The 16434-nt window shown below is 38.2% G+C and overlaps 1 protein-coding gene across 1 annotated transcript; it reads right to left on the bottom strand.

Moving 5' to 3' along the window:
• Positions 1–206: 206 nt before the first annotated feature.
• On the bottom strand, positions 207–15602 carry ATP6V0E1 (ATPase H+ transporting V0 subunit e1). The gene is made up of 4 exons (XM_081318599.1): positions 15429–15602; positions 11341–11388; positions 2446–2575; positions 207–483 (listed from the first exon to the last, which is right to left on the bottom strand). Exons 1-3 carry the CDS (start codon positions 15530–15532, stop codon positions 2482–2484), a joined length of 246 nt encoding a protein of 81 aa, XP_081174725.1. The 5' UTR covers positions 15533–15602; the 3' UTR covers positions 207–483; positions 2446–2481.
• Positions 15603–16434: the final 832 nt, after the last annotated feature.

Genomic DNA, 16434 nt, shown 5'->3' with positions numbered 1-16434 from the left:
GATTTTCTGAATGTGCAGGTATATCTGCAAGAGGAAGGATACCATCAATGAAGCTATAAAGAAATAGCCTAGATAAGCGTCACTAAACAATTGAGAGTATTTGAATAAAACTAACAGCACTCTAAAAGTCATCAATTCACAAATGTGTGATTCAAAACTTATCTTTCTGTATATTTATGCAAAAATAACACTTCAAGTAAAGCCAGAAAAGTTAACAGAATAGAAATTTATTCCAAGTTTGATTGGTGAGATATAGGTGTTGTTGATAAACCTAGACATCATAGGAAATGATGGAACATTTTGTAACACTTGAAATTCAAGCAAAGGTTTACAGAAATCAGGTACAAAGTACCCTTTAGGCACTTCAGGAATATTAAAAATGAGTTAAATATTCTTCATAACAGAACAGAGGCATTAAGGTAGACATGGATCGATTCAAATACAGTAAAGGCATCATTCAATCAATGGAACTTTTATCATAACCTATAAAGAAAGAAAAAACAATTTATGTCAGAAGCATTTAATCCAAAAGTCAAACAATAATAAGATTTTCTGATAGAAAGCTTCTAATATTCAAGACACTGCAACAGTTCCAAATAAAGTTTTACTTTAATATGCAAAACTTTAAAGTTTTATTTTAATATGCAGTATCATTTGGGTGTTGAAATACTAGTTTTTGCTTCAATATAATTGCTACTCGTTGAAACTGATAAATGCAGCAATATATTAATTAATTATTAATTAACTGATATTAATAGTCAGATTACATTCTTTTTTAAAAGAAGCTAAAATGAAAACTGAACTTAGGCAGAATATTAGTTTTGACTAATAAGGCTGAGAGCCTAGCTAATTTCAAATCTTTTGTTGACATTTCCGTACTTCCAAATCAAGTTATTTGGCAAGATAAAATTCACCATAACAAATATGACAAAAGATCATTGCTTCATCATGTAAGGTTTCTCTTTGCAAGGCACAGTATGATCGCTGACTTTTATGAACTACTTAAATTTTAAATAGGAAATAAATCTACACCCCCAAACCTGAGTCATCACCCAAATTCATTCCATGTCTGATTTGAAAACACTAACACTTTGTATGAAGGGAGGAAAAAACAGATAATTAAAAGCATAACATCTCTCATTAGCTTGTTTCCAACAGAGCAAATGATAGATATTTGGGGAAATCAGAGTTCTGGAAGTAAAAAGCAAAGCAGCTTTCTAAACTGAACTGGTTATAACAGAAATTAGATTCATAGTTTGGTATAATGCTTTCTATAATCATATGTGTGGGCCAAACTTCACCAATTTCTGCTCAAATGCAGCCCCCAGATTCCCCACAGAAGTACTCCCTAACTTCTGGACCTGAAAAACCTGCTCAAATCCCATACAGTGCACTTAAAGTCCAAGTGGTATGGCTGCATTTCTGTTGTGTTTCGTATTTAAAATGCAAATAAAATGAATATTGTAGTCTTGCCAGTACCAATGAAGAAAAGTACTTGTGAATTAATAACTTATGATGGCTTTAGAAAGGGGACTGATTTGCCTGTTTGGCTTACAATAATTAGTATAATTACATTGGGTTGTCTGTTTTTTGAAGTTCTCTTTGATAACTCTGTAGATCCATAGTAAAAGTCTTCTATGTCAATATGAAGTTTAGAATTCAGTTTACACAGATATTGCCAATAGTAAAAAAGGACCCATACTATTAGTCGTTTTCAGTAATGTAAAAGAAAATATCCATTATTTTTCATATAAAAATATTAAGGAAGAATCAAAGAAAAATTAAATATGAAAAAATGACCATAACTAAATTCTCTACGTGGAAATCTCTTTTATTGTGGCTATGAAACAGGTACAAAAGAATATTTTGGTTGAGACCATGAGCTGCACATCAATCTCAGTTTATATTATACAGTCACTATGTTCATACAGCACATGATATTAGGATAATCTGTCAACAGATCTAAAGAGAAACTGTTCTATATGTTGACCAGAATGCCAATTCCAGTTCCAATTAGTCCTTTCCTTGGCTTTCTATAATTAATCTTCTATAACTTTACTAGACTATTATCCAATCTCTTTTAATCAGTGACCAACCCAATTCCAGTTTCTAAGTCTGATGAACTGCAGTCAAACTCTAGAAGCTGAGTCTGAAAAACTAAGTCTTTTCTCTTACACAATAATGTTAGGAAAAAAAAGTTTTATGATTATATTCTTTGCAGCAGTGAGTTGGTTTCATCTTATGCAATAACTATCCTAACTTGGCAAAATTATTGCTTTGAGCTCCCAGTTTATGTTGTCATCTCATATATGCTGCACACATACACTAAAGTAATCACAAAACTATATAATAATAATGATGGAACAGGGAGAACAATATTCACTCCTTGACCAAAAAGATATATATACATATAGTAAAAAACAAGAAGAATAAAATGGCATTTACCTAGCTAATGTACTGCCATAGAAAAAGACGTAATTGTTAAGGCCAGTGTTCCTTCAGATACAGGATTGTGTCACTTTTTAACTGTGGTCCAAAGAGCGGGTTCAACTGAGCCAGAATGGCAATTAGCCAGCTGCAAAATAAAAGCAGATTTATTGAAGAATTGGCTAATAAGGAATGTTGACAAGGCAGAAATAGAATAAATCTAGCATCTACACAAATACTAATATAACTATAGTTTCAAAAGAAAAGGACTATAATAGTCTTAGGATTTCCTTAGAAGTCCAGGATATATTTCTTAGAAAATGCTTTTTTTCATTTCAAGGAATGGATAACCCTATCAATTATCCTTTTGTTTTATACTTTTCTGAAAAGGGATAAAATGTTATATAATAGAAACTAAAGATATATCACGTTTAACATCCCAATAACTTTCCCCTACCAAATTCCCAAGTTTTAGATTTCAAATTATGTTTTTGTAGCCAAATGACTTCATCGCACATGCATGGAAAAAACTGCTCAAGTACAAGGAAAAGTACAAGAAAAAAAAGGGAGGGGGAGGAGTCTTCCCTCCTTTGGTCCTGAAAACAGGCAATGAGGTATCCCAAGCAGCCACAGGAATGCTGAGGGGAAAAAATGGAAAAGGAGAACATCAGAGGAATTTGAAAGGAATACCACCGAGAAGGGCAAAGTTGGCAAGAGGACTATAAACTGCAATATTTTGTTGCAGACCTCTTTAGTTTCTTCTAATGAAATACAGTTCTGTTTTAGCATCATAGCAGTTGCATATATGTATGACCTGTGTATACATATTAATATGAACTATAAGTTATCTTGTATTTTGTTTTCTCTAAGTAAATGTGTCCTGCTTTGAGAATACATATTTACTTCCCTTTAGAGAATTTTTTTTGCTGAAAATGGGAAAAAATGAAGAGAGTTTGGGATGATTACAAAGATTTGTTAATGGGAAGAAGGAAACTGATCTGTAATATGAGAAGGTGGTAATTATCATGTCTATGCCTGCTACAAAGATGATCAGAGTTTGCTTCTTTAGATGTCTTTCTTTTTTGTTATTTACTTTTTATTTTACCTTTTTTATAGTTCTATGTTTCTGTAGTTTTTTAAAAAAATCTTTGTAAAATCTTCCTTTAATAAAAAATATTTTTTTAAAAAAGAGAATCTGTATATATCTGTATGCCACCTTACTGCTAGTGACTTTTTCCGCCTTGGATACAAGAAAAAAACATAAAAGTTAATTATTTTTATCATACATCTCTTGCAAAGAAAAAGCTTATACTCACATATTTTAATAATGTTATGCAAAATTGCTCTTAAGAGCTTTTGAAATCACAGCAGTATATTACAATATACATGACCTTCCTTCTCAAAGCAATGGTCACATTAACCAAACATGTCATAGTTAAGACACAAACATTTTTCACAATGGAAAACACAGAGGAAAATGCAGCACATTTGTGTTTGAATCACTCAATTTAACAATTCAGATTTGAAAATGGACTTTAAAATCTTTAAACTGTAGAGAATTACTGCTGAACTAATGTTCAGTATACAAAACACTTTGTGAACACAATGGCACATCTAACTGCTATTTCTAGAATGCTTTTGAAGGAGGAGAAACAGCAAAGCAGCTTTGTAATGGGAGCTGCTATAAATGCAGAGAGCTTTGGCAGTCATGGAAAATTCCACACAAACCTGGATGCTTGGACCAGAAAATAAAATACCTGTACTGATCAGATGGGGGATAAAACAACAGCATCCACAGACACGATACAAGATTAACTCTTTAGATTTTGTTAATCAATTTCCCCCTCTAATTTTTGATACATGTTAAACGGTAAACAAAAATGAGTATAAACCTTTAAAACAAAATATAGGTCCTTAAGAGTCATTAGCATTTTACTTATTTTACTGCTACCTGTACAAGACAGTTAACAGGGACTCCAGGATAGACAGCTGCATTACAGATATCTTTACCAACATCAAATTAGTAGGGCCTTCTAGTAGCACAATATTATATGTGATCCTTTCTAGGAAAAAAACTCATTATTTTCTTATCTTTTTTCCATATAATGTGTAAGTACCACTGCAAATATTTACTTACGGCTGCCTAAGTCAGTATTTCTATCAATTTATATTTCAAAAAATTGAAACGGTCCTTCAGAAGTTGTTGATAAAGTATTTTCTACAGGGTATGGTCTCTGCTGTTACCGATATTTATTTCCTATCGTGCAGCAACAAAAAGCTTGGAATGCGTTCTGTGGTCTATACTTAGTTCACAAGCAAACAGAGGGATTTAGTTCCTGGCCACAGTTAATTATAATTCCTCATTCCAACCAACTGTGGAATGTACTCTTTGAAACTAACAGAGATTCTATGACAAAAATGTAGGAAATGTTTCCAAAAATTGATTATTTTGAAAAAGAAAATGCATTCCTAGCTTACAAAAGTGAATGGGGTTGAGGTGGGAGACTGAATAAATATAAACAGACTCTTTTTGTTGTACTGAATACTGGGTTTTTACAAAGACGACTAGTATTACTCAAGACTTTTGGAAAAGCATATGCACAAAAACACAAATATACTGCACAATGCACCTATTATGAATTCCCCATTGAAATACCATGGCTAATAAACAGTTTTCTATGTTATTCAGGGGCAAGTTACCCATTTTCCAAATTACCCTGGATTTCTCACAGCCCTTTTGGGCAAGAGTTTAATGACTGCAACAGCCACTACATATTTTTGGAAGAAAAGTCTTCATCATGGTTCATCCAAGCGGGGAATAAACATGCAACTGATTTGGGAAGAAGGTTGTAGTTTATTACAGAAGAAAACTAGACAGAAGTATGGATCCAACAGAAAAGGACTGAGCACATGTGGGTAGTGGGTTTTTATACCCCCTAGACTCTATTGTTTAGTTATTTCCTGTTCCTGTTTGAGTCTATTTCCTGTGTCACGTATCCTGACCGAAGTCCAGGTGTGCCCTTCTAGGATTCTCTTGAAGGTTGTGGGTATGTCCCAGCCCCTGCTTCCCTGGGGCTGGAGTATGTAGATGTTAGGCCTTTGCCTTTCCTAAGCTTCTAGCTGGGAGCTCTTACATCTGCATTTGTACAGAGCTTGGGGGAGGGAGAGCTAGGGCTATTAAGCAAACTAGGCATGCTTTCCTGGTCCTTCCAATTTCTTTTTAGGAAATATATTTTCCTGCCCTTCTCTGGGGAGCTGAATTCTCTCAATAGAACAAACAGGCAGAATACTGTCAAAATGCATCCATGAACATCAATTAGCAGACAGAAGATACGATGAAAACTCTTAAATTTAACAACATTTGGACACAGACTTAACCAGTTTCAATTGGGAAACAGTGACCATCCTAGATAAAGCCAAGTCCAAAAATTTTTTTAGAAGCCTGGTACTCTGACAAATTAACCATCAATAGACACATAAACATAAAGAATATCTATATACTGTACAAAAGAAATCATAAGCCAAAAAGGGAATACAAAATCCCAAACACCTCCCCACTAGCAATCAGCACCCAAATAAGCACAGATCAACTCCAAGATTAACATCAGACCAACAATCTAATAAACAATACTCCAATCAAGGAACTCTCAAGCCAACAGTAAACAGCCCAACCAAAGAAACTCTAAGACTGCCCCCACCAACACTGACAGGGCGAACCACTAGAACAGACATGTCAAACTCACGATGTCACATGACGTCGTGCGACGTATCGGAGCTTTTTCCCCATTGCCGGCAATGGGGTGTATGCGGTTTCGTTGTGATGCATGTGGCCCACAGGCCAGCAATTTCACACCCCTGCACTAGAATATAAACCGACAGCAAATAGCACCCCATACTAGCACTGATGATGTTACCTAGTTTGGGTAATAAAACGTCTGCAAGAAAACAACCAAGCTCAGAGAGCACCAGGGACCCTTTAAGAGTTAGTTTAAAATCTTCTGAACATGGAGGACAATATAAATTGAAAAACAGTTTTAGTCACTGGACATAAGAAAAACTGATTCACGCAGCAAATAGAGCAATTCCAGACAATGTCAGTACTGTCTTTTGCAGATTTCATGTGAGGTCACTTCAGCATATTCCAATAGTCTTTTATTGCCCAGGCAGGGTATAAAGAAAAGAGGAAGAACTCATTGTGTCAGTTAAGGCTTTGTTTCCATTAACAAGATAAAAATAGTTTTACCAGTCTCAAAAATCAGTTGCTGGAATATTGCACATAAAGTAAAAGCAAGAATTTGTTATGAATATCTGATTTGTTATTCTGATGTAAAAGAGAAGTCCTAAAGACAAATATCAGGAGGAGGTAAAGTTGAGCCCTTGACAGCAAAATAGCTGCTTAACATTTCACTCGTCCATCTATTGCAAGGATAAGTTTTGAAATAATTAGTTATAGCTGCAACAATAGAGACCCCATTAGTACAGTAACAGTGACATTCAAAGCTGTTGTTTGAATACTGCATTTTTCATTGGAAGCACAAACATTAGGATTATTAAGTTAAGAAAAGTCATGCATTCATTATGAACTATAGTTAGCATGCAGAAATACTGGGAAAGGGGAAATCTGCTACAATCATCTTCTAATGCTATCTGCTAAAACTGAATAACATAATGGGCAATTGGATAGAAAGTGAGCTTAACTATGCAGCTGGCAAGCTGAAGCAGGAAATGCAGTTAGAAAGACATAAAATTATTGCATGACCATTATATTTCAACTCTCAAGCAGCTCTTCACCATAAGCTTTATACTAAGATATTTTTACATGCTTTATTAATAATAGAATAACCAAAGAAGATTTAAACTGAGCATCTCATCCCTTACTATCACTTGCTAGGAAGAACTTCCACTCACAGCTGTGCTGCAATTCTTCAATTCACACAACTTAAATAAACATATATACACTGAGATGCTATTTATGTTAAGATGATTAAGTGTAACATGGTTGTTTAGAAGTAGCGGGAAAATTAAAAGAAATGAATGTGATTATGAACAGTCAAGGATAATAACTATCCTTTTATTCTCTGATAAATTAAAAATGCTAATTAAAAAGTTCTTGAAAGTATACTAGTAAGTTATTATCAAATGATAGAATTACATGCAACATTCTCCATAGCACTAGAAATTAGGCTTCCAGTCACACAATCCTGTTCTATACTCTCTACACCAGTCTTCCCAGTCTGGTGGCTTCGAGATTTGGTTTCTGAGAATTTGGAGAGTTGTACTCCAAAATACATCTGGAACATGCCAGGTTGGGCAAGGATGTTCTCTATTGTGAATGAGCAATCATTACTTTGCAGAAATTCATAATCATATTTCAAGCCAATGAAGTACCAGAGCTTCCCCTGCTTTCATAAACTGTGGGAAACTATCTGAAATTATATTTGTGCAAGTGAGCTGTAACCATCATAAATATACCATGTTAAATGATATGTGTTTAATAAAGATAACTCTACTTCAAACATAACATCTGCTTCCAATTCAGCTGGACTCCAGTGTCTGCATGAGCAAATCGGGGTTGGTAGCAATGAATTACATAGCAGGTCTTTATCCCTGCGCTGCTTTCCTCTGAGAAAATTTTTGGTCTCCCCAAGCTGGCCAAGCTTTGGCTTTCCTGATTGCTTCCCAAGTATTAAGTCCAACACTGCTTAGTATTTTGGGGATCAGCGAAGATCAGCTAGTGCTCCCATCTGCTTATGACGACTTCTATTTGTAAAATTATAAAGTATAAAATTAATGTATAGAACACACTGATAAAATGGGGAAAACAGGTGATGTGGGAAAAAAGAGAAGAGCTTTAATCTGAAAAATCTCAAAAAAACTCCTTTTTTACTATTAAAGTCTTAGTTCTATTTGTTAATTGTCTTTAATAATAGTTGCTTATACCTCTTTTAAATATTTGTTGTGGTTTGCTGCCTAGAGTCTCATTTGTGAGATGGGCAGCTATATACATTTGCTAAATAAATACAATAAATACATTACTTCCTTGGCCAAGTAACCCATTCTGCAGAATCACTATATAATAGAGTATTGCTGTGTAGATCTTGAAATTTCTCAACAGATAACACAATTACCATATGCTGAAAAATTCTGCTCAAAGCTCTTGGCACTGAGATGTTTTAGGTCAGTGATAGCGAACCTTTTAGAGACCAAGTGCCCAAACTGCAACCCAAAACCCACTTATCGCCAGGTGGGACGTGGCCCACTGGGTGGACGTGGCTGTGGTGGTCATGGCAGACTGGGTGGGTGTGGCCAAAATGGGCATGGTCACCTTGATGTTGCTTGTAGGGACGCCTGTGTGGGGGGCAGGCAGGGGGAGATCCAGGGGGTCTCTGGCAGGTGGAGCGGTGGGCAGGAGGCTCGTCCTGCGGGGTTAAGCGAGGCAAGGCAGGGCAGGTGTGCCATTGCCGCAGGGCAAGGCGAGGCAGGGGCTGGGGCAGCTGCTGCCTGACACCATTGGCCCTCGCACACAGAGGCCAGTGAGTGCAGGGGGCCGACAGTGTCCATCAGCAGCCACAGCCCGCCAGCTCCTCAACCTGCGCACTCTGAGTCTCCGCAGCCCGCCGCCACAGTTCAGAGAAGCCGCCTCTGAGCTGGACAGCTGGCCGACAGCTGAGGAAGCAATGCAGTGGGTCGTGCCCGGGAAAAGAAGAGCATGCAAGGCCAGGAGGGACAGGACAGGATGGGGAGGGAAACCAGCTATGCCAGATGCATCCGGCCATGTGGGACCTTGGGCGGCTGGTTGAAGAGGGACGGTTACCATCTCCGGGACATGGCGCGTGTGCCTGCAAAGAGGGCTCTGAGTGTCGCCTCTGGCATACGTGCCATAGGTTCGCCACCACTGTTTTAGGTGAAAGGTTATACATGGTTGAATATAAAACGTTCCATTCATAGCATTTTGAAGTTTTATTTTAAATAGAAACAAGCTGCTGCCTGTCAATATCAATAATATCAGCTGAAAATATCTATAGTCTGAGTCACCATGGAAGGCTGCAAGGGGTGGGTAACTAACAAAAATGCCTTGTGATAATACAACACACACCGTGATTTATGTACTTGCATGCAATATTGGAATCAAAGTATGAATAGTGAGAGAGTTGTGCCATGATGCATGTTTTATCATTTTGCTATCATTGTAGTTTCAAGCAGATGCTTGTGCTCAGTATAATATATACTGTCAAATTGCCGGCCCACGGGCCGGATGCGTCATGCCAAAACCGTGCCCACCCCATTGCCGGCAATGGAAAAAAAGTTGCGATACGTCATGTCACGTGGCGAGTTTGATACCCCTGATACCTTTTTTCATTCAGGGACCTTCTTGGTTCAACACTTACTACAGTCAAGTTCAAATAACAGACCTGGCTCCAGATGTTTTTGATGAGGGGTAGGGTAACTGAATACTCTCATTAACATATTAGGCACTGCCATTGTTGCAGATAAGTAATTTTGGGGGGGAATTAAATGGGGGTGGCTGGTCATTTCACCCTCATACAAAGTTACTCCATATTGGCATTCTACCAGCTCAAGAATGCAACAGCTCCTTCCTTCCAATGGATAAGCCACTGGGTAAATTCACTTGCAAGCAGGAAGGGAGACTGATAATCACAGGAATCTCTAGTTCAACTGGTAGGTGCTAAAAGGAAGAAAGAAAGATATTAGCTTTGGTGACTATCAAGGTATGTGGGTGTAAGCTATGCTGAATTCACACTTATCTTCTGAAACTTACATTTCCAATCATGTTTCCAAGTTTATTAACCTCTAATTTATGCCTGACACAATCTCTCAACACTGTGAAAAATTCTTTCCAAAGTTTTATGGATGGCTGTATCCAAAATATTATCTGATAGATTGGAAGCCAAGAACTTAGGATAATATAACTTCCTTATTTTGCTAATACACTAGCCTAAAAGAATTTTTTTTATAAAAATAAAAAATACATATACTATAGGTGTATGTTGTGTGAATATGGATGTAAGTAGGTCTGAAAAATCTCCTAACTACATCAAAGATGGGGGGCTACGATCCTTCAAACATTAATCTACAATTGTTAAGAGCCGATGATAAGGAATACAGGGACTTTCATTCAATGCAACATTAAACCAAAGAGAAATCACGATGCAGAGCATTTTTTAAAAGTCATCAGGGTCAAAGCTTCATATTTATGAGCCTTTGGGTTTGTTGAACCATAAATAAGTACAACATGCGTACAAAATACAAGTTACGTAGCACTTCTACTTCCTAGGCCACTTCAAGATACAGTAAGTTAAATCTTGTTTAGGAATAAACAATGTGACTCACAGTTTATAAAGACAAGATGAAGGGCAATGCTTAGAGAAAACTTGCTATACACAATGATATTTCAGACTGGTAGCTTGTTTGTCTGTTTTCATTATCACAGTATTCAGGAATATTATTTCTGCAACTATTCAGAGAATTTAAAGAATAGCAGAAGATATAGCTTATTAAAATGCACAAATTGTTGCAAAGTATTTAACACCACAAAACTAAAACACACTTAGCCTTGATTCCTGTACAGAATCCTACTAAAATAGTTTAACTTAATAAAAATAATAAGTAGAAACAATACTAAAGTAGGAAATATTAATAGATGAACAAGTTAAATGGATAAATATATATTTCCCACCAATGTTATGCTGTCTTTTTATGACTAAAACACTGAATGACAAAAAATACATGTCTGAACACTTAAGATCAATCCTATATGTCATGTACGTATTTTCTTGCATTATCCATTATGATGCAAGTCTTCCCATTCCACAATCAAGACACTAAACTCAAAATATGTTGCAGTTACAGCACAGATTTTTACCACATATGGAATGAAACATTAATACTTACAATAGGTAGCAGCACACAGCAGTTATCACCAGCATTGTATTAATAACACTGTGGAAAAAAGAAAGATGGCTAATAAAAATGGGTGTTGTATTTACAAACTGACGTTAGAAAAAAAGGGAAAAAGGTATTTTTCTAATCTTATTATACACAAGTTAGAGATACTGATATAATCATTAAATAATATTTTTCCAAAGTGTTCCAAAATGTTAAAATAGTTAGGGTACCGTAGGTTAAATCAGGTTATTGTAGAATAAGTCAGTACTATATTCATAGTGCAGAGTAAACAAACCCATGTTTACGGTAAATTTACAGTAAGAGTGAATCATTAGGATACAGCCAACTTGTATGAAATGTAAAATGAAAGTGTAAAGCTTTTCTTTCCAAACTTTCTAATCCAGATCATTGGGACAGAATGGGAAATCTGTTCCACCAGTAGTTTCCATTCTGCTGCCAGGAACTTTTAGATCCACAACTCAATCTTTCAGCCACCATTACAAATTTGGGATTCATCTCTACTCCTTATTCTCATTTTTTTTTAAAAAAAGTACCTTTCATATATGCATAGTAACCGTGAGAAGCTAAAGGCATCCATAGCCTATGGCTGATAAATTCTCAGGAACAATAGAAGGTAGATATATTTATCAGAGTTAGCTGCCTAACCTTCCCAACTAGAGTAAAGTAAGTTACAAAAAATAAAATAAAATACTGTTCATTCATATAAGAAATAATTTATATATATACATTTTAAAACCATGCATTATTCAGACATTATCATATATAAGCTTGTAAGCCACCCTGAGTCTTCGGAGAAGGGCGGGATATAAATGGAATTAAAATTAAAATTAAATTAATAATCCCAGTGTCTACAAATGTCTTGCAGTTTTACAATATTTCAGAAGTGCCTTCTCATTGCCTGTTTTCTAGGGCTGAGAGAGAGTGACTGGCCAAAGGCCATCCAGCTGGCTTTGTGATTAAGATGAGACTAGAGCTTATGGTTTCCCAGTTTCTAGCCTGATGTCTTTTCCACTGCACCAAACTGGCTTTGGCTGTTGTTCCATTAGTGTTAGTAAATCAGACAAAAAAAATATCAAAGCTCCAATGACATAAAAAAAGACTGCTTGTAAAGCCTAATGAATAAGACTTTGTTCAGAATAGAGGGCATCAAAATATGTCCAGAGAACCACCATTCATTTGGTCATTCTTTTCCCAGACTCATGAAGCTTATGCAAATATTATTCGACTTGGACCTAAAAAAACATTTTTCTAAATAGAAGACATTGCAAAATCAGTATTTTCATTATAGGCCATAAATTATTTATGCAGTTTTAAGGGGAAGCTATTCTTACCACAAAGATCGGAACCAACAAGCTCATTGCTATTTGTGGGTTTTAACACAAGGAATTTAGTACTCTCTATATAAAGGCACCATGGCAATGGTAAGAACAATGTTTTCAGGGGGGAAAATTCGGTTCAAATTATACTCCCTACGAGGAAATGAAAATGAAATTTTGCAGATTTTCCATAAATAAAAGACCAGGGAGCCACTAGTATGGCTAGTTATCCTTGCTTTCCTTTTTAAAAAAATATATATTTATCTTACTATTTTTGCCAAGCATGTATACAATCATCATCCTCACATTGAATTATATTAGTTAGAACAGATGATAGTTGACTCAGCTAGATAACGTAATTTCTCTTCAAGACAAAAAGAAAACACTGTACACTGAACTAATTATTTTAATCTGTTAAGTATGATGACTGTTTTCAGGCGAATTTTATGAAGGTCAGGGCACTGATAGAGAAGTAGTTACAGAAATACGGCCATTTTGGAAATGTATATATGTTCTCTGCCAAAAAGAGAATAATATAAAGCAGATTTCCCCAATGTTTCACAGAAATGGAGTGTCCGTGTGCTGCTCATGCGAGTGAGGATACACATATGTGTGCTCGCCGGCTGTTTCCACGGCCCAGTTGCAAACACCTCATGGTCCAATAGTGGGCCGTGGCCCACAGGTTGGGGACCCCTGATATAAAGAACGGTTGTTGGAATTGGGTATGTCTAGTTTAATGAAAAGAAGGAATAGGGGTGACATGATAGCAGTCTTCCACTATTTAAGTGGTTGCCACAAAGAAGAGGGAGTCAAGCTATTCTCCAAAGCATCTGAAACAGGACAAGAAGCAACGGATGGAAACTAACCAAAGAGAGAAGCAACCTAGAACTAATTAGAAACTTCCTGACAATTAATCAGTGGAACAACTTGCCTCCAGAAGTTGTGGGTGCTCCAACACTGGAAGTTTTTAAAAAGAAATTGGATAACCATTTATCTGAAATGGTATATGATTTCCTGCCTGAGCAGGGGATTGGACTAGAAGACCTTCAAGGTCTGTTTCAACTGTTATTCTGTTATACTTTGGATCATTTTCTTAAATTCATTGTATTATCTATTAATAAAATCTAGTCACACATAGAATTGATATTTTTATTAAAAGTGATCACAATTTAGCATACAAAGAATCCTGTTCTACAAATTCAAGGAAATAAAAAGCCGCTTAAGAACAATGTAACTAAATCCAATGCAACATATGAAGTGCAATTAAATAATCCCAAGACTTTCCTGTACCCCACAGACCAGCTCAGATATTCCTTGGAGAAGGCAAATCAGAAAATTTACTCATCCCTTACTCAAACATCATTTTGAGAAGTACATCGGGTGTCCTTCAGAAACTGCAACTGGGTTAGAAGTATGCAATGCTATATTGTTTGATCTACACAACATTTCTGAATTGAAGTTATTGCAAAAGACCCAAATAGTTTTGGGACAGAATACCTCAGAATCTGTTTCTTTGAGAACTGTCAAGATCTTGCTCCAAATGCTATCTTCTTTTGAAGTCCAGTTGTAGAAATAGTAGTGTCTTCTTATCCAAAACAGCCTAATTTTGAAACTTCCTTTCTCAGAAGTCTGCCTTCTATTGGCAAAATTGCTTCCTAATTTGCACATCTATTTTGCTCTACAGCAAATGGTGCTCTTTTTCCGCTTAATTGTAGGGAGCAGCAATCTCTTCACTTCAAGATCCTTTGAACTACAACCTCTTCTGATACTACTACCAACAAAAACCACCACCACCACCACCTCTTGGAGAGTATCACGAGAATTAAGAGTTCAAATCATCTAGGCACCGTTCAGTTTCCTTTTTTTTCTTCCATTCCTTCCCTCCACCTCCACTTAGCAACTTAATAAAAAAGCGCTTTATAGATTTAAAATAGAATAAGCAAAAAACGTAAAGTGACAATCACATTTCGACTTCGTATCGGTGCTGTAAAAGTAACGGACAACAACGACAACAATAATAATAATAAAGGGAAGTTACCTAAAACGCCATTAATACTCCATTATTAGTGTTAACAGAAGTAGGCTATAATGACAGAACGAACTGGAACATTTGCCTCATGCCCCTTGGAGTAGGAACAGGAACTTAAATAAAAAAAGCTGTCTGAAAAAATAAACCGTCACAAGAGGCTGGCAGGGTTGTGCCCCCCCCCCCTTTTACCGGCCTGCCTCCCTGGAAGGTGATGTTCCAAGGCAGGGGTCTTCAAACTCGGCCCTTTTATGACTCATGGACTCCAACTCCCAGAATTCCTCAGCCAGCGTACGCTGGCTGAGGAATTCTGGGAGTTGAAGTCCATGAGTCATAAAAGGGCCGAGTTTGAAGACCCCTGTTCCAAGCAATGGCCTCGCGACACACAGGAAACCCCCCCCCCAAGCCCAAGTGGTTCCGCCGGGAGGGTGGGGTGCCCTCGGAGGGGGGGGGTGTATCATGATTAAGAGGCAACCCTCAAACACCAACCCGGGAAGGCGCCGGAGGCGGCCTGCCCACAACATTGGGCCAAGGAGTTAAAGAGAGAAGGCAGCTGCGTGGCGGGGGTTCTCCGAGCCAGAGAAACACTCAGCCGTTCCTTGCGTCGCAGCCCGTGACAAGCGTCCTCGGCAGGCAACCAGGCCAAAAGCGGGGGAGGGGAGGGCAGGGTCTTCGCCTCGCCTTCCTTCTCTCCACGGCGCGCCCTACGTCTTTTGTCTCGGGTCACTTACCCTCGGTTAGGGCCCTTGGGAACCAAACACGGCAAAACTCCCCCGATCACCCCCCAGAAAACGCTCATGACGATGATGGGCACTAGCAGGCCGCCGTACGCCATAGCTGCCACCTTTCCACCGACTCCGGCTCGGAAGCAACGCTACGGCCGAGAGGCGCCCCCCACCACCACCACCCCGCCCGTTTTGGTAGCCACGCCTGCCTCGGCGTCCTGGCCAATCAGAGCAGCAGTAGGGCGGGTCTGCGGAAGGGCGTCCTTTCGCGCCTCATTGGATAGGGTTCCCAGGCAGGGACCCGGGGTGTCTCTCGTGAAGAGCGCGGCTTTCTGGTCTGGGTACTCAAGCTTGTTGCGTAGCGAGGTCGTTAGGCCAAACGCGGAAGGAGCTTCTTTCCTCGAACCTCGGTGGCCTGCAACTCGCCGCCTAACTTTGTGGCTTACTCTCACCAGCCTCCCATGTCGTCACGGCTGTATTATTTAGAATAGGACAGAGCTGGAAGGGACCTTGGAGGTCTTCTAGTCCAGTCTCCTGCTCAAGCAGGAGAACCTATATCAGGGGTAGGCAACCTCGGCTCTTTTATGACTCATGGACTTCAACTCCCAGAATTCCTGAGCCAGCTTGGCTGGCTCAGGAATTCTGGGAGTTGAAGTCCATGAGTCATAAAAGAGCCGAGGTTGCCTACCCCTGACCTATATGCCTCAGTCTAGTCCAGGGGTAGGCAACTTCGGCTCTTTTATGACTCATGGACTTCAACCCCCAGAATAGCTGGCTCAGGAATTCTGGGAGTTGAAATCCATGAGTCCTTCGGGAGATAGGGCGGGATATAAGTCCCATTAATAAATAAATAAATGAGTCATAAAAAGAGCCGAGGTTGCCTACCCCTGGTCTAGTCTCTTCTTAAAAATCTCTTGTGATGGAGCACCCACGATTTTCAGAGGCAAGCTGTTCCACTCGTTGATTGTCTCGTCCTTCCATCTGGTGCTTTGGTGAACAACCTGGCCCACCT

This window comes from Vipera berus (assembly GCF_964194415.1).
Source record: "Vipera berus genome assembly, chromosome: 2".
Taxonomy (NCBI): domain Eukaryota; kingdom Metazoa; phylum Chordata; class Lepidosauria; order Squamata; family Viperidae; genus Vipera; species Vipera berus.
The sequence above is the reverse complement of the archived record's forward strand: the minus strand, read 5'-3'. Positions and strand labels throughout refer to the sequence as shown.